Raw genomic sequence first — 22130 nt, 5'->3', positions numbered from 1 at the left:
TACAAAATGTATGCCCCGCTTGCAATGTGTCCCCACATGACACCAACCACCTGTTGTTGTTGTTGTTGTTGTAGCGATAAGGTTGCTCCCCGAAGGCTTTGGGCAGTGTTATCGATGTGATGGTCCTTTGCCGGATAAAGATCCGGTACGCTCCGGTACCACAGCACCATTAAGGTGCTAGCCCGACCATCTCGGGAACGATTTATGTGGCCACATTAAACCTTCAGGCCATTCCCCCCTCCCCACCCCAAGTTCCATGAGGAGCTTGTGGTCGCCAGAGCCTCGTCTGTTAGTGAAACAGGATTCGCCGCGGATAGGTGAGGTTGACAATTGGGTTCGGAGAAGCTATATATTGCGCTGGCAACCTGAAGGGTTGCGTTACACAACCCCTTGAATCTGGTATTTTAGTCGCCTCTTACGACAGGCATACCTACCGCGGGTATATTCTGATCCCCTAACCCGCTGGGGCACACCAACCACCTCTCCAATTGTAATGTGGAACCAACGCCTCTAACACCCCTCTCATTATGGTCCACCCCTGTTGAAACAGCAAGTTTCCTTGGACTCCCTTTAGAGGACATTGTTGACAATTTGTGATTGGTCGCACCTATTGAATGGGGCGAAGCACTGCTACAATAACAAGAACAACAGCAATAGACAATACGATTTTCTGCACCGTAAACGGCGATGCCCCCACTGGAATTGCATGTAACTGTCACACCTCGTCAGACATTTCCATCGTCAGCGCTGGGCTCATAAGCTTCGTCGAATGCCAGCCGGGGCTTACTTTATCGTCTAACCACCTGCATATACTCCTTTCAACACAGTGACCTTCTTTTTTATCGTCTTTTAAAAGCGGACTTTTATTAGTTTTAAAAAAGCTAACTGGGAAGGCTACACAACCTTCACAAATGAATACTTTCTGCTCTCCCCATGCCGACTGATTTCCGGCAAGGCGAGCGAGCGTTCCGCAAGGTCATCGCTTCAGATTCGGCACGCTTTATTCCGGCCAGTGGAATACCAGAAATCATACCCCATTTTCCGGCTGAAGCTCCAAACTTAGCAAGAGAACGTGACCTGACGAGACAACTCGACCCTAGAGACCCCTATATTAGAAATCTCAACTTAGATACTATGCGGCGGATAAATAAACACAAACTTGCCGAATTTGAGGAGCATCTAAAGAGCAGCAAACTCTCTGCGGGTATTGGTAAACTGTGGTAAACCGTCAAGCCCAATCCAACAAAACAATGTTAAAGTATCCATCGCTATCGGTGATAGACCTTTATCGGATTTGAAGAAATGCGCGAGCGCCTTTTATCGAAAATTTTTAATTCATCCTTCAGTAAACAAGGCCATACGTCGGGCAAACAGACGGGCATATAAACATAAACACGACGTGTCACCCATGACCATCACACCCACAGAGGTTGAAGACGCCATCCAAAAGGCCAAGTCCTATAAATCAATAGGCCCAGACGGAATAGCCATGCCAATGGCAAAACACCTTGGGGTTAAAGGAATAAACTAATTAGCACATGCTTTGGACCTATGGTGAAGTCCTTTGTCATTCCCGAACAATGGAAAATGGCAAGGATAATTCCACACTAAAGCATGGTAAACCAGCTAACGAAGCCCTGTTATATCGACCGATACACTCCTTTCACCAGTAGCGAAGGCATTGGAACCGTCCGGCGAATCCCACCTGCGGGCTAGGCGGCTTAGATTATACCAGCGACAGGTATGCCTGTCGTAAGAGGCGTCTAAAATCCAACTGCATTCAAGGGGATGTCAGCGCAATTTATAGCTTCTCCAACCCAATTGTCGGCCTCACCAACCAGCTGCGAATCCTCTTTAGCAGTTGAGGTTCTGGCGATCCCAAGTTCCTCATGCATCTAGGGGGTGGGAGATTGATAAGCTTTAATCGACTAGTGTAAGGTGGAATATTATATAAGGGCAAATAGTAAAACATGATTCGAGCCTCTCTGCATGGACTTGAAACGCGGGTTCCAGACAACTGAGCCGTATTGTAATGTTAAATTCTAATTTCATATTTCTTTATTTCTTTATTTCAGTCTATGGCATTTAAAGCCCTTACAGACTAGATAACAATGTTGAATTAAAATTAGATAATTATTTAATAGTATAGTACATAAGTTGAGTATAGACACAATAAAACTTACATGCTATAACGAGATTGACCAGTACATTTATCTGTTTGAAAAGATATCAGTAAGTATAGTTTTAAAAGTAAACTTAGAAAGAGCAAAATCAATAGCTGAAGAATCAGAGATGCGATTAAAGTCGGTCATAGCCCTAAGCAAAGGTGCGTTTGAGGCATAGAGGGTTCGGGCACAATCCGTATAGAAAATCGGTATATTGCGAAGAGGCCTTATAGGGATATGGAATTGGAGACTCCTGAGGAGACAAGGTGCATCAACTACACCATTAATGATATCATAAACAAACGTGAGCGATAGGACAGTTCTTCTGCATTCCAGGGACTCTAATTTGATAAGTGAGCACCTGGATTCATAAGATGGAATCGGTTCAGAAAAGTTCATCGAGCGCAGCGCGTACCGAACAAACGCTTTCTGCACACGTTCAAGCCTAACAATATGGCATTCATGATACGGCCTCCAAATAAAACAGGCATATTCCATCTTCGAAAGAACTAGTGCAGTGAACAAAAACTTGAGGGTGTAGGGATCCGTGAAGTCTGTGCAGGAACGCCTAATAAAAGCCAGAAGTGAATACGCCTTAGCAATAGTAGAATTTATTGAGAAGGTGGGTACCATCGAGAGAGTAGGAAGTGGGAATGAGGCCACGTGATTTAGAAAAGCTTACAAGAAAGCATTTGCTAACATTTAGTGGCAAGTTATTGGCACAACACTAAACAGCAACGTTATCTAAATCAGATTGTATTTTACTCACGTCGTCTGAGTTTGCGATGGTATTAAAAATCTTTAGGTCATCAGCGTATAATAGAAAATTAGAGTGCTGGAAGCAGGTGGAAATATCGTTTATAAAAATTACAAAAAGTAATGGGCCAAGTATGCTACCTTGAGGCACCCCGGAGGTGGCTGTGAATGTGTTTGAAGAGTTATTGTCAATAACCACAACACAGCTACGCTGGTGGAGGTATGATTTAATCCATGATAAAAACATCGAGTGGACGCGTGGGCTTCAATTTAGAAATCAGGATAGAATGACTAACTTTATCAAATGCTTTTGAGAAGTCGGTGTACACAGTATCAACTTGACAACGGTCATTAAAAGAAGATATGCAAAAATCAGAGAAGATAGATAGGTCTGTTACAGTGGATCTACCGGCCATAAAACCATGCTGATTTTCAGTGATTAGAGGTTTAACAGCAAAGTACATTTTTTGTTTCACTATGTACTCGAATAATTTTGAAACAGATGATAATTTTGCAATGGGCCTATAATTCGCGACATTGTTCTTGCTACCACACTTGAAAATAGGGCTGATGAAGGTTATCTTCCACGCATCAATAAATTCGCCGCACTCTAAAGATTTGTTGATAATTAAAAGGAGGGGAAATGCCAGAGCCAAACAATTTTTCAAAAGATAAGACGATAAGCCGTCAATATCAGTATGGGTAGATGATTTAATATTCTGGATTCCATCGACCATATCTTCAATTGATAGAGTCAGCGAACCAAAGTTAATGGGACTGTCAACCACAGTGGGCAACTCCTGCGGGTCTTCCGGTGGTGTCACGAAATTGGAGCAGAAGAAGGCTGAAAAAAGGTTGGCCGCTTCAGCTGTTGATGAAGCATGCTCAGAATTGTAGATGACTGAGGCAGGGATACTTGAGCATCGTTTTTTGGACTTTACATAAGTCCAGAATGCCCTAGGGTTTTCCTTAATGTCGGATTCAAAATTACGAACATAGTTACCATGGAGCCTCTTGCCTAACGCTTTGAACGATTTGGAATAACGCAGGTATTTTTCTTTATACGCCATTAGCTTAGTGGCCTTGACCTTTTTGTAAAACCTATTCCTCTGATTCTTAAGCCTCTTTAGTTTTCTAGTATACCATGGTATTCTGTAACACCGCTTCATTTTCTGAGGTATATTGTTTTTGCAGATTTGATTTACAACGTTTTTAAATAAGCTGAAGCATCGAGCAAGATCACATCCCCAAAACAGGGCTTCCCAATCAACGGAAGAAACTTCCTGATATATACAGTCATAATTTCCACGTCTAAATGAAAAAGTAGGATCCTCGTTCAGAGTTCCAATACTTTCGAAGTTATAGAATTCTACTTCGAGGATAAGCGGAATGTGGTGCAAACCAGAGCACGACAACGGTTCCAGGCATTCGGTGACCGTACAGCTAAAATTATCTTTAAGAAAGACAAGATCAAGAATTCTCGACAGTTGATTGGTGAAGCCGTTGATCTGAGAAAGACTAACACTTGAGAAACTGTCAATAAGGTAAATCTCAGAAGTGGTGTTTACATTGTTCGGAACTAATGAGTAGTTATTATCGACGTAAGACCATTCAATATTAGGTAAATTAAAGTCACCCAATATGCAAAAGTTACCACTATCACAAGAACGAACTAAATCAGTAATATTATCTATATGAGACTTATAAAGTGAGTCTAGACTAGATGGTGGAATGTATGACACACAGATAAAAATTTCAGAGATGCCGCGAACTGAGACACACAGTTGGTCCAAAAGCGAGTCTTGATCCTTCAGCTCCACAAGCGACGAGTTGATGTGCCGGCGTATGGCAATTAAAACTCCGCCGCCTCTAGAGAGTCCAGTTTTGGAAAAATCACTTTACGAGGCGGAACGGCCGTCACTTCTCTTCGAACATTCTGAAAAACAGCAGGCTGTGTTGAAATGGAGGCCAAATGATTAAGATCTTGGCCCAAAATGCCAGCAGCAGTTATGCCAATGATGTTTGCAGAGTCTATTCGTCGGGACGCAGCCGGAGAGACAGGGCAGCCGTCAGTAGAAACAGCAGCAGGCCCTGCAGACGGAGCAGCAGAAATAGATTCAACCGTATTAGTAGCATGGTTAATTGACAGCGCACTACTGATCGCGGCAGTATTAGTATTGTCTGTATTTGTAGCAGCATTAATTTTAGGATCGGTGTTAACAGGTTTATTAGCAGGAGTGGTAACCAGATGTGGAGTAGGGAGAGTGTGTGAGGTACTGGGCAAAGGCGAGAATGCCAAGAAATCGACATCTGCAGAGCGACAACTATCACAATTAATATTATGATTGCTTTTAGCACTAAAAGTACGAGAGCTAACTACATCTGTTTTTGGGGCATTTATTTCTGCGGCTAATAAAGCCGTATTAATATTATTTTCGTGTTGTTTTGCTCTTTTTTGGTGTTTTTTGCTATTTTTTGCACCATTATTGTAAGTCACATTACGTTGATTGGTTTCGTCGTTGTAATGCAACGGCACTATGTTCATATTAGCTTTCAGAGTATCAATTTGAGCGGCCAAATCTTTGAATTTAATTTCAAAGGCAGTCGTCAGTGCTTCTAACCCACTTTTTTGTGTAGCAATCACAGACTCAAATAGTTTACAGAGTTTTTCAGGCCCGTTAGCACAGTCTGGGCACAGGTACCGAATATTATGGTTAGATTTCATCAGGTTCACGTCATATTCGGCAATAGGCCCTGCACAGCAGGCGCGATGGAAGAGCTGTTTGCAATAGCCACTACATGGGACAATCATAGAATCAGATCTACCGAAACCTTTATTGCACTTTCCACAGGAATCATCCATTGTTTATAGCAAGCAAAACGATAAATTAAACGCAAAAACAATAAAAGAATACGACCAGTAAAAAAACACGTCTTCACTCTTTGACAGCTGACTAATTTACATTGCACCAGGTAACCAAGTGATTTAAATCCGTTTGAAGCAAGGAATGTTCCTCAACCGACGCATATGACTTGAAAAAGCACTGCTACAGCAACAACAACAACTTGAAAAGTTTTACATCGTCAGCATACAGTAAGATTTTTGAATATTTAATGAACAACAAGAACAAAATCGGACACAGACGGCTGTCATGAGGAACACCAGAAGAAACATTGATGACCTCAGAAAGCGTATTTTTTAAGATTACTTTCTGTGTACGATTACAAAGATACAAAGAAAACCAACATGTAAGGCCTGGTTGAAAACCAAGTCGGTGTAAATTACATCGGTGTGAAGATTTTCACTAAAACCATTAGAAACGGCAGTGGTAAAATGATGATAGTTGATTTGCCCTTAAAACATCCATGTTACGAGCTTGCAATTATGGGGGAAATAGGGGAAGACCTGGTTCCATTTTTATGAAGCGAAATAAGAAAAGATTCCTTCCACATTTTTGGGAAAACGACATATATTCAATTAGCGGCTAATAGATGTGAACCGCACAGAATTGTGGGATCCGGCCGGCCGTAGGTACATATACTATGCTTTTACAGTTTTTAAATAATATATCTTCTGAAGATATAAATAGAGTGCTTGTTCTTAAATTATATTTTACACTTACACACATAATATTAAGAGGGAAAATGGGATGCTTAACCAACAATTTAAAATGTTAAAGAACTGGCAAACAGCCGAATAAACACGTTGAGGTAATGTAGCGAAAATAATGTCGTGATGGTCGGGCTAGTGGTGCTTTGTTACCGAAACGTACCGGATCTATATCCGGCAAAAACCACCAACATCCATAACACCCTTCAAAACCTCCGGGGAATGTCTTTATCGTTCATACAACAATCACAAAAACATGACAAATGTGTACAATATTTTTTAATGAAAACCCACCAATGTGATTGCAGCAAAAACATATTTTATATTTAAACTTTTCTTACATGCATATTTCTGCCTGCTCTTTTGGTTGATTTATACACTTACAGCAGTACTGAAACCGTTTTATTTGCGGGAGACTTTCACAGCGCCATAATTTAAGATGGATTTACATACCCCCAGCGGGTTAGGGGGTCAGAATATACCCGTGGTAGGTATGCCTGCCGTAAGAGGCGACTAAAATACCAGATTCAACGGATTTTGTAGCGCAACCCTTTCAGGTTGCCAGCGCAATATATAGCTTCTCCAAACCCAATTGTCAACCTCAAGTATCCGTTGTTGTTGTTGTGTTTGTCCCCGAAGGCTTTGGGGAGTGTTATCGATGTGATGGTCCTTTGCCGGATACAGATCCGGTACGCTCCGAGAACACAGCATCATTAAGGTGCTAGCCCGACCATCTCGGGAATGATTTATATTCCAAATTAAACCTTCAGGACATTCCTCCCTCCTCAGCCCCAAGTTCCATGAGGAGCTCACCTATCAGTGGCGAATCCTGTGTCATTAAAAATGTTCTTTATGCGCACTTTAGTGGAAAACATTATACTTCTTGAGTTTTCGCCATCAATATGTATAAGTGTAAACATTGTTTTATTATTACATTTAATTATTTGTTTATTTTAGATACTTTCGTAATTTACTCCTCTATATTTAATATGATAATTTAACCTACATAGCCTTCTGTTATTCCTTTTTTGTTTTTTATCACTGCTATTTATCTTTTTGTTGTACTATAAAAGATCTTAGATCTTATTGTACTAATACTCTTTTTGCAATAAATGAAATGAAAATGAAATTAACAGCCGAGGCTCTGGCGACCGCGAACTCCTCATGGATCTAGGGAGTGGGAGGGCGAAATGGCCAAGAAGGTGGCATGTAGTCATAACAAATCGTTCCCGAGATGGTCGGGCTAGGTACCGGAACGTACCGGATCTGCATCCGACAAAGGACCATCAACATCGATAACACTCCCCAAGGCCTTCGGGAGTGTTCTTATCGCTAAAACAACTACAACAACGGATTTACACATACGCTTTGCCATTTCTTCGCCTTGAAGCGATGTAAATCTTCCTTTGACAATATCTTAACTTTTTTTCAGGCATGCTTAACCAACGAAACGATATCATTTCGTTACGATAATCAACGTTAATAAACGAAACGAAATGACTCGTCAAATTAACGAAATGATTTCGTTTCGTTTTCTGCCATATCAAAACGAAATCAAATCGTTTATGTTGATTTTTAATTTCAAACTATGCTGGCAAAGCTGATTGATGGCGGAGTCATTAAAGGTGAAAGCATTAGCCAAGCTGATTGCAACTTTTCTCATGAATTTTGACAGTACGAACATTTCTCAAGGTATTTTTGACATTACCACCAACGAATTACACAAACAAATTACATAGAGTTTGTGTGTGTATGTGCGCTCGTTGTTGCCACCTTACGGCTTCACCATTGCTATAGCATTGCCAGCACAATTCAAACATAAAGTATCACGTTTTTGTTAACGTTTTTAACGTTAACGAAAGCTTTTCGTTTCAGTTAAAAACGAGATACAATTTATTTTGATAATTTCTTTATCGATAATATTTCGAAGTGTTTCAACGGAAACGGTGGAAATTTTTTGATAAACGATTAGCTTAACGTTAAGGTGCATCCCTGCTTTTTTTCCGTTTACATTTTACAAGCTTTGTGTGGTAAGAAACAGGTGCGCCCATTAATTGAACTCTTCTGTCTGGCGAAACATCGCAACAAAAGGCGGATTTACATCAATCCTTTGTTCGCGTGCACACGTTTTGATAGCGCCATAAGAAAACAATGAAACGCCTTGCCGTTATCTTCGCTAGCCTAGAAGGTTCAATGTGGTCAAATTAAAATAAAATCCTGCTTAAACAGTTTCACTGTGTTGCTTTATGTATCGAATATGTACATGTTTAGCTTTACGTGCCGACAAAAGCTTTCCTTGGTTTACTTATCTTTATATTTTTGATCAATTTCGTATTTTGCTATTCTCTCTCTCATTTCCAATTCTTGTTTTTTTAACTCCAGCTCACTCTCCCTAATTTTTGCATCTAATTCCACTTTTCTTAAATCTAACTCTAGTCTTTTTTCCTCAATAACTATCTTCCTTTCTTCTAACTGCCTATCCTTTTCATATTTCTTCTTTTCATACTCAGCTTTGTGTAAATCTATTTCCAATTTTTTTTCTTCGATAGCCAATCTTCTCTGTTCTATTTCTTTTTCTCTTTCGAATTTGTGATGATCCAGATGCAATCTTTCTCTTTGAATAGCCGTTTGTTGGTTTATGGGACGGGACGATTTTTGTGTATCGAATGTGACTCTTGGCGTTGCAATTGAATGCTCTTTTATGGTGAAAAGTGGGTCGCTTGTTGGTGTGTCACTCTCTTGTATGTCGCTAGGTGGTGGATCACTAGCTTGTACATCGCTAGCTAATGTGTCTTGGGTTTCATCAATTATAAATACTTCCTTTTTAGCTTCCTGATATGTTTGAAATTGCTGACCGAAAATGGATTTCAGTCGTTCAAAGTGTGGACACATTCTCGCCAATTTGTCTGCAAAAATGTTCTTGTTATACACACATTTATATAAATATAAATACAAATTTTACAAACTCATCGATTGATACATCGTTTGAGCTATAATACAAAAAGGGTAAAAGTCTAGAACAGGTCGACTGCTACTACGTGTCAAAAATGTCGGAAGAGATGTCAAACGACGCGTCTTGACATCAGTATTAATATCCCAGTGGGTTAGGGGGTTAGAATATACCCGCGGTAGGTATGCCTGTCGTAAGAGGCGACTAAAATACCGGATTCAAGGGGTTTGTGTAGCGCAGCCCTTTCAGGTTGTCAGCGCAATACATAGCTTCTCCAAACCCAATTGTCAACCTCACCTATTCGTGGTTAATCCTGTTTCATTAATAGCCGAGGCTCTAGCGACCCCGAACTTCTCATGGATCTACGGGGTGGGAGGGCGGAATGGCCTAGAAGGTCGCATGTGGTCATAACAAATCGTTCCCGAGATGGTCGGGCTTGGTACCGGAACGTACCGGATCTGCATCCGGCAAAGCACCATCAACTCGATCACACTCCCCAAGGCCTCCGGGGAGTGTCCTTATCACCACAACAACAACAACATCAGTATTAATAACTCGAAGGCGGAAAATAAAAATTTCAAGCCGTTTAAAAGGTATTAACGAAAAATTACCCCCGGTTCCTCCGAAACCGGGGGTGAAATCCATAGTATTTTTGAGCCTTTGGCCGCGCTTATAAAAAATTACTCTGCCCGGTCCATCAATGGAGTCGGATCAAAATTAAATGCGTGCAAAATCCCTTTGTACACAAAATTTTTTTCAGTGCACAACAATATTACAACGACCACATGAAAATTGCCAACTTCAACTGCAAATATCTCCGGACAGAGATACAATTTTTGTTGGATTATTGTTGTCTTTTGACTACTCTCTCGATATTTTTGGAGGAGTATTAGCAGTCGACCCCTGTTCAAGACATTTAAAATTTTGGTAAAGATGTACAATACACTCCAACAAGTAGATAGTAGAAAGGAAGTAGGGTACTTACCCTTGATTAGTATGCCATGCTCATTCGCCAATTCTGCGTCTGCAGATATCAGGCACAGGTCTTGTTGTTGTTGTAGAAGCCACTCATTCGCTTTGTTGAAAAGTGTTTTTAAATGGCGCACCTTCCACCTGACCAATTCCCACGTCGCATCTAGCTGACTTTTTTCTAAAAAACGTCTGTAGTAGATCTGTGCAGTGGGTTGCTAAAAAGTTGAAGCAAAATAAATTAGCATACAAATCATTTGAACAAAAAATGTAAACAAACCTCAATTTCTTCTTCCTCCTGCAAAAAATCGATGATCTGCAGAACATCTCTATCCGTCCACTTTTTGTTAGGATGCTGCCTCTTTCTTTTTGTTAGTGGTTGTCCGAAGTCACTCATTTATTTTGGAACAAGCAAGAAAAACTTGAATAATTGCAATAATACGGCAAAACTTACCTATACGCGCAGAATAAGAATATTTGACAATAGTGACGGACACCTTCATATCGATTAAACTTTTGCCAGAAACGATTATTTCACTATCGATTTTTCTACTCGGTATTTACGGCAGCTGTGTGCCAAACGGTACAAGATTGAATTTACATAATATACGTCGCACGTGGGGTAATTGATCAATCAGCTGGCCAAAAGTCGATTTTTCAAAATATTACAATTGTTTCTAATTATCCTCCCTGGCGTTCCTAGATGTCCACTGAATAGTATACATACCCCAAAACCCACCTGCAACGTCAACGGAGCTAACCGCGCACATCTAAAGTTGTATGAAAATTGTGTGCAATTCGATGTATTTTTGGATTAAAAAGCAATCAGACCAATTCTAAATATTCTCGCGGATTTTTTTATTCCCGCGGAAAAATTCCTCCAATTCTTTTCTCCTAGGGAGAAGAATAATTGGGTAATAGGAATTTCGAATTTTCGAAGTCAGCTGTTTTGTCAATTGAAATTTCGTTGCGCATGTCTTATTTTGTTTAAAAAATTTAAGTTTAATTATTGTTGCGAATTTGTTTGAAATTAAGAAATAAGGTATAAACAATGCACATTATTGCATTTCATGTGGTATTCACTGAAATGAGTAATGAATTGGTGCCACAGCAACATCAACAGAGGAGCATAAGAAGAAGACCGGCGGGATAACACAAATCCGCCGGAGTTGCCTGCATTCATTCTGCAAAGCAAATTCATATGCCAAAATCTATTTAAGCCTTCTTAAAAAATCCTTGCGCAATTTCTGGATGGCTGCATCAAATATACGAACAGCTCTTCCGTTGCTTATGATATGCTTTTCGACTTAAAATAAAGAATATTGTGGTTGTTGTTGTTGTATTAACAGTGAGAATATTGTGGTAGAATGTAAATAAATATTTTAGCACAAATTTGTACAAATGAGTGTTCTTTCTTAACAGAATCAATTTCCTTTAACTATTTCGATGCATTCCCTTTAATTTAACAAGTGAAAAAACTCCTATGAAATGGCAGAAAAATCTCCCTCTCCCTCACATTTCTCCCGTAACAGGTTTCCGCTTTTTCGAACATTATTCAGAATAGGAGGAAAGAGAGAAATGAAAAAAACTCACAAGGAATTTTTATTTAGAATACGAGGAATGGGGAGAAGGGAAAAACTCGCACGGAATTTTCGTTTAGAATCGGGCAGAATATACTTTTCTAACCTAAATTCTTGTTCAGTTGTTAAGCCTTAATCAAATCCAGTTACATTTTCTTTTAGGACAGGTAAATGTGTTTTTAATTCTTATGTTAGATTTTTTATACCGCATGTTTTAACTGAGTCATTCTACTTGTAATACTACTATTTCATTATTAAATTTTTTAAAAACCTAGCAAACAAACAGATATCAGTAATTTTTTGGCAATACATAAGCTTGTGTTTCTTTCAAAGTTTAATAACAAAAACGGCTGCGCATACCCGCGATTTTTTGAGTAGCGATCAATTTTGTAAGAGACTGTGACCCTTATTGGTGAAAGGTGGCAACCTTGTGAAAATACCTCAGTGGGAACACCTAGGTGAAGTCTTAAAATGTAATACTATGTCGATGTACCAAATTTGATTCAAATCGGTTAAGCTGTTTCCGAGATGGTAGTGGATATATAGATAAATATAAAAAAGGTGAGGTGGCAACCCTTCTAAAAAATCACAGTGGAAATGGTGAGTAAAATACTTTTCGTTTGATACCCATATTGACATACCTCATGTAATGCCAGAAAATGACCCCGGGTCTATCCGAAACCGGGAGCTCAATCCATAGTGATTCTGGGCGGAACACCGTGAATTTAATGTCAAACATTTCCTTTCATAACAATGAAGTAAGAAAATCACTTGTTGAACAAAAATAACTGCTGTTTTAATTTTGGCCAGCTAGATTGATCAAATACCCCACCGTACGTCGCCGGTACAACTTGCCACTCTAAACAAAAATGAATAAATCTGAATATGAGGATTTTTTACATACATTTCGGCGATTTTATAGTTTCAATAATTTAATAAAATGATTGTCGAAAAATATTAATTTCCATAAATTTATTTTACAATAATACGACTAGTTAGAGTTAAATATAAACAAATCTAAGTAAAATTTACATTTTAATTAAATTAATTAGTCAAATATTGTAACGCTTTTAATTCACAGTGAAAACCAAATCTTCTTTTGAAGTTTGAGTAAATCAGAATATAAAACATCAATTAGTGGATAGGGCTTATCTTACATGTCTGACGTTCCGGTTATGTGATCAAAATCGCCTGGTTGCATCGGGACTTCATATTTACAAAACCTCTTTTTACCGATAACTTTTGAATGGGAAATAATATTTACCCTCCGCCTTCGAACTAAATATATTTACACTAAAAGAAGCATTTTTATCTTTTTTCCCATAATTTTTGAACGCAATAAAAAAAAAATCCACCACCGCCTTTTATTAATCCTAACAGAGAACAACAAAAATAATTTCCATCGCTGCTGAGCTGGCAACACTGTTGTTGTTAGTAACTTTAACAACAATTTACTAATAAATTGTTAATAACAATTTAAAATTACTGATTAATTCTCGGTGGGAAACTCCCTGAGAACCTATATGCAAAATTTCAAAGGTGTCAAACCTCTTTGGTTTCCGATTAAAACCAAATGGACCCTTAATGTATAGCCAACCTCGAAATTCTTCTGGATTAATAGCATTCTTCAACAGTTTCATTAAAAAATATATTGAGTTTATTGTGAATTCATACAAGGAGGACCGACGAGGGGGGGTGCGTTCCCCCGGGCCCGGGGTTTCCCAGGGGCCCATGATTTAGAGGTACTAAGGCATTTTTTTTAATTCAGGAGAGTATTTAGTTGCTCAATGTGCAAATTTTAAGCCGAATTTTAAAAGCAACGAATGTTGATAATAATTTTTGCCTGGGCCTAAGGAGACAATAAAAACATCAAACAAAAATGTAAGTTTACATGAATCCCAAATCGTAAAGTTTTCGTGGTGACACTGATGAAGGTTCATCTTTAAAAAGTCTTCGAACAATACCACCAACTCTGTATCAAAGTCCACATTATTTAAACGACTTCGATATCGGTACCGTGAACAATGAGGTTTTGCAATCTGAAGAAGTCAACGAAATAATTCGTCGAGGTCATCAAAAGTGTTCTGCTATTTTTCCACGTGATTGTCATGACGAGGCTTTTCCTCGTTGTTAAACAGAATCTTGCCAAATGGAGAGAAAGGGGAGCGTGACTGGTTGGTGTGGAGTGCCAGTAGCAATGCTTTTTATTGCCTACCATGTCATCTGTTAAGCACCAATACTTTAAATTGACCTAAAATTTGTTGTCCTGGCGGATATTCGAAATTCGAGGTATGGAAGAAGCTATACGATAAACTGCCAGCACACGAAAATACTCAATATTACATTAAATGTTATATTCAATGGCGATCTTTACAAAATCTAATTCAAAAGCAGGCCACAATTGATACACCTATCAATGACCAGCTATTCAATGAAACTCAAAAGTGGAAAGAAATTTTATTTAGAATTTTGGACACTATTTTATTTTTGGGTGAAAGAGGCCTAGCTTTCAAAGACGAAAGTATATATCTTGGTGAACGAAACGATGATAATTTTTTGGGCATCTAAGATCTCATAAGCCAATATGATCCGATACTTAGAGATCATTTGGAGAAAGTTAGGATTTCACAACAGCAGCACAAATGTTTACAAGTTCACTATCTTTCCCCAGACATTCAGAACGAGTTTATAGAAATTTGTGCAAAACACGAGAGAGAAACTGCATTAGATCAAGGCAAGAAAGCCAAGTATTTTGCTATTATCATTGATACTATGCCTGATGCTAGTCACGTTAACTACGTTCATTTTGCGCTAGCTCCATTTCAATTCGAAAGCAACAAATTTTACAATTCAAGAACGGTTTTTGACTTTCGTGAATTGTAACCAAAAAACTGGTCAGAAAATCGCTGATCTAATTTGCCATACTCTAGGTAAACATGAAATCCCATTAAAAGATTGTCGTGCACAAGGGTACGATAACGGTGTCAATATGAAAGGAGCTTACAACGGAGCACTACTTCACATTCTCGACAAAAACTCGAATCGTGATTACTCGCCTTGTGCATCTCAAAGTCTCAATTTATGTGGTGTTGATGCTGCAGAATGTTGTACGGCTGCAATTACTTTCTTCGGAGTTGTACAAAAATGTTTTACTATTCTCAGCAGCACTCCACAACGATGGGACATCCTAAAAAAAAATGTACCGAGCTTTCTTCATAGTCTCAGATTCTAGGTGGTCGGCTAGAATGGAGGCAATCAGACCATTCGCAAACCATGTTCCAGGATTAACACAAGCACTAAACGCATTACTTAAGCTAAACTTGACTGCACAAGTATACGGAGATGTTAACGGCATTCTCAAGTACATACATCAACAAGTTCGAATGTATCTTGCTGTCCTCAATTTGGTTCAAAATACTGACTACCACTAATGAAAGAAACGTTGTCCTCCAAGCTAGAGACGCTCCATAGATGTTGAGGTCCGACATCTAGATGCCTTATTAGCTGATTTGAAGTTGATCAGGAACCAATGGGAAACAACTTTAAACGAATGCAAAACAGTTGCTATTGAATGGAACATTTCGCCAAAGTTTCCGGACATTCGAAAGAGCAAACCCAAAAGACGTTCTGAAGATAATTTAAATGAGATGATTACGGATGATTCAGTCTGATTTTAAAAACAATACATTCCTGGTGATCGTTGATTAGGTAATCACTGGCATTACTGAACGATTTGTAGCTATGAGAAATTAGAAAGACGTTTTCCTTTTTGTGACAATTTCAAGACATGGATGAAACTACGGTTCGGGCGAGCTCAGCAAAATTTGTCGAAAAATACAAGTCGGACATTTCTCAAAGCTTAGATGCAAAATAATTCAATTGTGTTTCAATACGAAGCAAATTTGGTAAAGGTCTGCCACAATTGGAATTGCTAAATGCCATCTACATATGTATGTTCAAAATCTGTACACAACATTCCCCAACATTTGTGTTGCTTTACGTATCTTTTGCACTATACCTGTCACTGTAGCTAGTGCAGAATGTTCCTTCAGCGTCCTTTCAATAATCAACAACTTTCATAGATCGTGTTCATCTCAAGAGCGAGTTTCAGAACTTGCCACGCTTTGTGTTGATTCCGTTTTGGCAAGACAGTTAAATTTTGATATTGTAACGAATGTTAGCAGTACTGAGCGATGCTATCGTCTCTAAGCCGATGCTAAGCAGTGACGTGAATGCACATCAATAATTCAATCATTAAGTATCTACATAAACGAAACAATAACTGCGTCTACATATATGTACCATGTACGTATACGAGCAGCGGAGAGTCAATGCACAAACACATGCATATATCTGAAATACTCCTATAAGTATGCAATGAGAAAAACTATAAAATTGTGCAATTGTAGTTACAGCTGAGAAGTTTGAGAGCTACTGGACTAGTAGATTCTCGAAGCGCCTAGAAGATGCGAAGGTTGAAATCAAAGAGTATAAAAGGCGGCAATTGTAGAGGCGCTGGAATTCAGTTTGATTTGAGTTGTCAAGCAGTTTCGACTAAGACGCTATCTAGCGAGCAAGAGCAGTATTATTTTGAATAGTAGAGTTTCATTTGAGCTATCAATCAGTTTGGTTATTAAGCAAGCTATTCGTTGCACAGTTTGAGTGTTATTGTGAAGTACTTTAATAAAGGCCATTTTGCATTATTACAAATTGGAGTTATTTATTCAACAGTTTAGTGATTCGAACTTAGCAGAGAATTGCAAATAAGAGGATTTGCAAGTAAAATCGTTACAATTGGTGTCAGAAGAGGAATTGTTGAATAAATTCCAGAGGACAACAAGGACATGGCAAAGTTCAGTGAATTGAAGATCCAGCAACTGAAAAAGGAGTTGGAGAACCGTGGATTGAATACAACCGGCAATAAGATCGAACTTCAAGCACGGCTACGAGAGGTAATGGAGTCGCAAGGAATTGATGTGGACGAGTATGTCTTTTATCCTGATGGAGACGAGACAACAACAAAAATTTAAGAGAAAAACGAAACATCGCAGACAGTTACGAGTACATACTTGAACATGATTTTGGCTGCAATATCTGCACAAACATCAACAGTGGCATCCCAACTGGAATCGCAGGAGAACCGTATAACATCCAAGATAGAATCCCAAGAGACACGAATAACGTCAAAGATCGAAGCACAAGAAACGCGTATTTCAGAAATGTCGTCACAAATGTCATCTCAACTGGAATCGCAAAAGACAGATATAACATCTCAACTGGCATCCAAGATGGAAGAACAGAAGACACGTATTGCAGAAATGTCGTCAGAAATAACATCGAAGATTGAAGCACAAGAAACGCGTATTTCAGAAATGTCGACACAGATTACATCCAAGATGGAAGCACAAGAGGAGCGCTTATCATTGCAGGTGGCACAAATGTCTTCTCAGTTAGAAGCACAGAATACAAAAATTGTACAGCTCGAAGACAAAATGGATGCCGAGATAGAAGCTTTGAAAGGTCGTATACAGGAGTTGCAAATAAATCGCCCAACAGTTTCAGCGAGTAATACGAAGGTGAAAACTCCATCTTTTGACGGTTCTGTTCCTTTCCAGGTCTTCAAGCTACAGTTTGAGAAGACCGCAGCAGTGAACAACTGGAATGCGGAAGATAAAGTTGCTACACTGTTCGTGGCATTGAAGGGGCCAGCTGCGGAAATCCTACAGACGATTCCCGAAGGAGAGCGGAACAATTATGAAGCATTGATGGCTGCTGCAGAACGACGTTATGGAAGCGAGCATAGAAAACAGATATTCCAAATTGAGTTACAAAACCGCTACCAAAAAGCAAATGAGACATTGCAGGAGTTTGCTTCAGATATTGAAAGATTGGCTCATCTTGCAAATGCGGACGCACCCGTGGAATACACTGAAAGGGTAAAAATCCAGAGTTTCATAAATGGCATACGAGATGTGGAAACGAAGCGGGCTACATATGCGAATCCAAAACTAACATTTACTGAAACGGCATCGCAAGCTCTGATTCAGGAAACAGCGTCGCTTCTGTGTAAGCCAGTTTTCAAAGCACGCCGTGCGGAAGTAGAAAGGCCAGAGTGGGTAGACGCAATATTGGAGGCGCTGAAAGGATCGCAAAAGCGGAGTGAAAAAGTTATCAAATGCTTCAAATGCGTGAAGTCCGGTCACATTGCACGTCATTGCGATCTTGGTCCTAATAGTTCCAACAATGGGGGTGGCCGTAAACGCAAAGCTGGAGCAAATGACCAAGAGCGTGTCGGATGTAAAGAACGAAAACTTGCCCCGGCTATTGAATGTCCTGTGATATCTGTGTCGCAAATTGGAAGGAAATCAAGCAGTCTTACCGTCAGAGGTAATGTGGATGGCAAGGAGCGTGTACTGACTGTAGATACGGGCGCATCTCATTCCTTGATCCGATCTGACTTGGTCAACAGGAGAGTAAAACCGTTACCTGGAGCGAGGTTGCGTACGGTCACTGGCGAGTATAACCAAGTCCGGGGAGAAGTGATCTGTGAAGTCTTAATTGGGAAGGTCATGGTTGTACACAAATTCGTTGTGGCGGAGATTGTTGATGAAGTTATATTGGGAGTGGATTTCTTGGTTGACCATGACATCAAGATCGATATGCAGAGAAGGGTGATGCATTATGAGAACCAAGATGTGCCACTTAACTTCAGTTTGGAAAAAGGGTTCAGCAGTAAGCGAGTACTGTTGGAGAAGACTCGACAAAGGCCGCGAAAGTCAAAAGGAAAGGTTGATGGATCGAATGTGCCAAATAAAGCGAAATTAAAAGTACTTGCGAGAAAAAGACCGGCATCGACAAAACCTAATGAATGCACTAAAACGACTGAAAGAATTTTTCAGAAAGAATGCAAGGATGGTTTCAAGCCAGCGCGCACTTCTGTTGGGAAACGTCGGAACGATACTGAGTATGTGAAGCCAATCCGTCAAGAACAAGCTCTACAAAGTAGTTCTTCATTGGCCAAGCAACAGAGTGCGAGAGGACGATCCAGAGTAATGAGTAGTAAGATGGAACACAGGCACGACAAGGAAAATAATTCGGAAGGTTTCCGGGAGGGAGATTTGGTACTGCTATTGAATGATGAGTAGCTTCCTTGAGATTTTGTAAGGGTCTCAAATATAAGGCAGTCGTAAATTGCCATATACCAAAAGTAATTTTTTGGCCCTTACCGCTGGTGGGGGGAACCAAAGTATACTTTAAAGAAGCAAAACAATGTTTTTAATGAGAAGCTAATGCGTTCTCAAATCTTAAACAAATGCCCCTTACCTCTGGTGGGGGAAGCAGTTTGTATTAAAATAAGAAGTGCTTGGTTTGAGAGTTCAAAGAATTCTGATTTATTTACAAATTATCTTACTTTATATACACTTGTCTTATCCTAGCTTTCTTATAATTTGTTTTTGTATACATAAATATTTACAAAGGTTCATTTACATGTGTGTGTGTGTGAATGTCTTATCTTTAACTATATTTATTTACATATATTTGTTTTGTTGATATGAGCGACCTCGTATGCATTATCTTATCTTTGTTTGTGTAAGTAGTTCATATTTACAGAGGTTCATTTGCTACATATCTATATACATGTGTTTGTGCGTGATTGTCTTATCTTTGTTTAAATAGGTCGCTCAATCGCTAAAATATAGTTTCTAATAGTGGACTGTATTTAAAAATCTGTTAACTAATATTATCTTGTAAATAAGAAAAAATGTTCAAGGTTGCTTGAACAGCTATACAACCCTCACCGGCGGAAAGGTGTTCCATCCAAATATCGGTGCAGTTGGGAAGGCCCGTACAGAGTTGTGAAGACGATCAGTGATGTCATCTACCGCATACAAGCACTTAGGAAATCACGAAATAGAAGAGTGGTACATTTGGCGATGCTAGCAGCGTTTAGATCGAGAGATTTGTCTGATCGGGACGATCAGACTTAGGTGGAGGGCAGTGTAACGAATGTTAGCAGCACTGAGCGATGCTATCGTCTCTAAGCCGATGCTAAGCAGTGACGTGAATGCACATCAATAATTCAATCATTATGTATCTACATAAATGAAACAATAACTGCGTCTACATATATGTACCACGTACGTATACGAGCAGCGGAGAGTCAATGCACAAACACATGCATATATCTGAGATACTCCTATAAGTATGCACTGAGAAAAACTATAAAATTGTGCAATTGTAGTTACAGCTGAGAAGTTTGAGAGCTACTGGACTAGTAGATTCTGGAAGCGCTTAGAAGATGCGAAGGTTGAAATCAAAGAGTATAAAAGGCGGCAATTGTAGAGGCGCTGGATTTCAGTTTGATTTGAGTTGTCAAGCAGTTTCGACTAAGACGCTATCTAGCGAGCAAGAGCAGTATTATTTTGAATAGTAGAGTTTCATTTGAGCTATCAATCAGTTTGGTTATTAAGCAAGCTATTCGTTGCACAGTTTGAGTGTTATTGTGAAGTACTTTAATAAAGGCCATTTTGCATTATTACAAATTGGAGTTATTTATTCAACAGTTTAGTGATTCGAACTTAGCAGAGGATTGCAAATAAGAGGATTTGCAAGTAAAATCGTTACAATATTATTATAAAAATGTTGCCGCGAAAAAAGCAAGTAAAGCCACTCTTTGATATCCGAACTTTCTATATTGAATAATTAAAATTTATAATCATCATTAAATTTACCAGAAATGATTAAAATGTTACCAAATAACTAGAAAACAATAATAACAAATTTGAAACAATATGTGGCTGTTAAAAGAGAATTTTATTTCTACATTACAATAAAATAGTATAAATAGTAAATATTCTGTGTTAATTTTATTGTCAGCTCTTAGTCCAAAAATCAATTAGTTGATGTGGCAAACATTTTTTTTTGATGTAATCCATCAATAATGATTCATGAATGAGACGTCATTAATTGAAATTAAACGTATTAGTGGATTTTTTATAAGGGGCCGTAAGTTGTTTAGTCCCGGGCCCGGATTTTCTCTTTACGGCCCTGCATAAAAGCGGCAAATGTTTGAAAAAAAAAAACATTCACATTAATAAACAGCCTGCATCACCTGTTAAATCGCCGTTCGATTATTTCAATCATTTGTTCAATAGCATTGGGAATGCAATACAAAAAACGTTCACAGTAGTTAATGGCCTGGATCACCTGTTAAATCACTGTTAGATTACTTAAATCATTTGCTCAATAGTTTTCTTCAAAAATTTTTGAGGACATTGCGTTATTTACATATTTTAAAATGTTTGCTTAACTGGCTGATCATATTTTATCTATTAACACCATTTTAAAAATTCATATTAATTTGCAGTCTAATTTTCTGTGGAAACATTTGAAACAAAAGTTGGTTTGAAACACAAATGAGCAATTCATTGTACTTCAATTTCTTAACCGCGAGCAAAAAACAAAAGTTTCTTCCATTCTCTGGCCATTCGCGACAGCCGTTCTCTGTCAGCAATTATTTGACAGGTAGGTATGGCAATTGAGGAATATAAAGATTTTTAACTTGTATGAATTCACAATGTTCAATCATGATGTAATAACGACAAGGTGGTCTATGTAGTGACAGCTCTTTTTGAAAATTCCCACACAATACGAATTATGAGAGAAGGGGAAGAAAAAAGGACGTTTTGTGAAATAGTATTGAATAAAGTACTTTTTTGTATCAATGCGATAAATACACTAATGGTGACGAAATTGAATGTTTTTCGAGAGTAATTAATGAAGTCCAGGGAAACCAATCATCGGGACCCTGTAGAAAGACTTCAAACAGTTTTTTTAAGGAGATTGTCTCTAGAAAATAGCTCTACCAGCCCTTCGAGTAAATTTCTAAAAAAATTCATCAGACTTAGTAGATTCCTTGAGACAAGGTTTCTCAATAAGGATCTTGAATCCTGAATTAAGACGGCCACACTATCTGCCTAAGGCTGCAGCCTTTGAGATAATAAGTGATAATATCTGTTATTATATTTGATATACATATGTACTTAGCTAGGTGTAGTAAAAGCAGCTACCCTGCTGAAATTACTTTCGCTACCTCGGGC

At 38.8% G+C, this 22130-nt stretch overlaps 2 protein-coding genes across 12 annotated transcripts in view; both read right to left on the bottom strand.

The window, feature by feature from the left end:
- LOC137250204 (uncharacterized) overlaps positions 1–22130 on the bottom strand; it is a 300510-nt gene that overhangs the window by 232598 nt on the left and 45782 nt on the right. The gene's annotated exons all lie outside the window — the stretch shown is intronic.
- Positions 2004–11154, bottom strand: LOC137250202 (trichohyalin-like). Of its 2 annotated transcripts, none has more exons than XM_067782616.1 (3): positions 10731–11154; positions 10467–10668; positions 2004–9437 (listed from the first exon to the last, which is right to left on the bottom strand). In XM_067782616.1, exon 3 carries the CDS (start codon positions 5782–5784, stop codon positions 4774–4776), a length of 1011 nt encoding a protein of 336 aa, XP_067638717.1. In that variant the 5' UTR covers positions 5785–9437; positions 10467–10668; positions 10731–11154; the 3' UTR covers positions 2004–4773. The 2 variants fall into 2 exon arrangements, with proteins under 2 accessions (XP_067638717.1, XP_067638718.1); XM_067782617.1 differs by having other exon boundaries at positions 2010–9437.

The sequence above is a fragment of the Eurosta solidaginis genome, chromosome 4, assembly GCF_040869045.1.
Source record: "Eurosta solidaginis isolate ZX-2024a chromosome 4, ASM4086904v1, whole genome shotgun sequence".
NCBI lineage: Eukaryota > Metazoa > Arthropoda > Insecta > Diptera > Tephritidae > Eurosta > Eurosta solidaginis.
The sequence above is the reverse complement of the archived record's forward strand: the minus strand, read 5'-3'. Positions and strand labels throughout refer to the sequence as shown.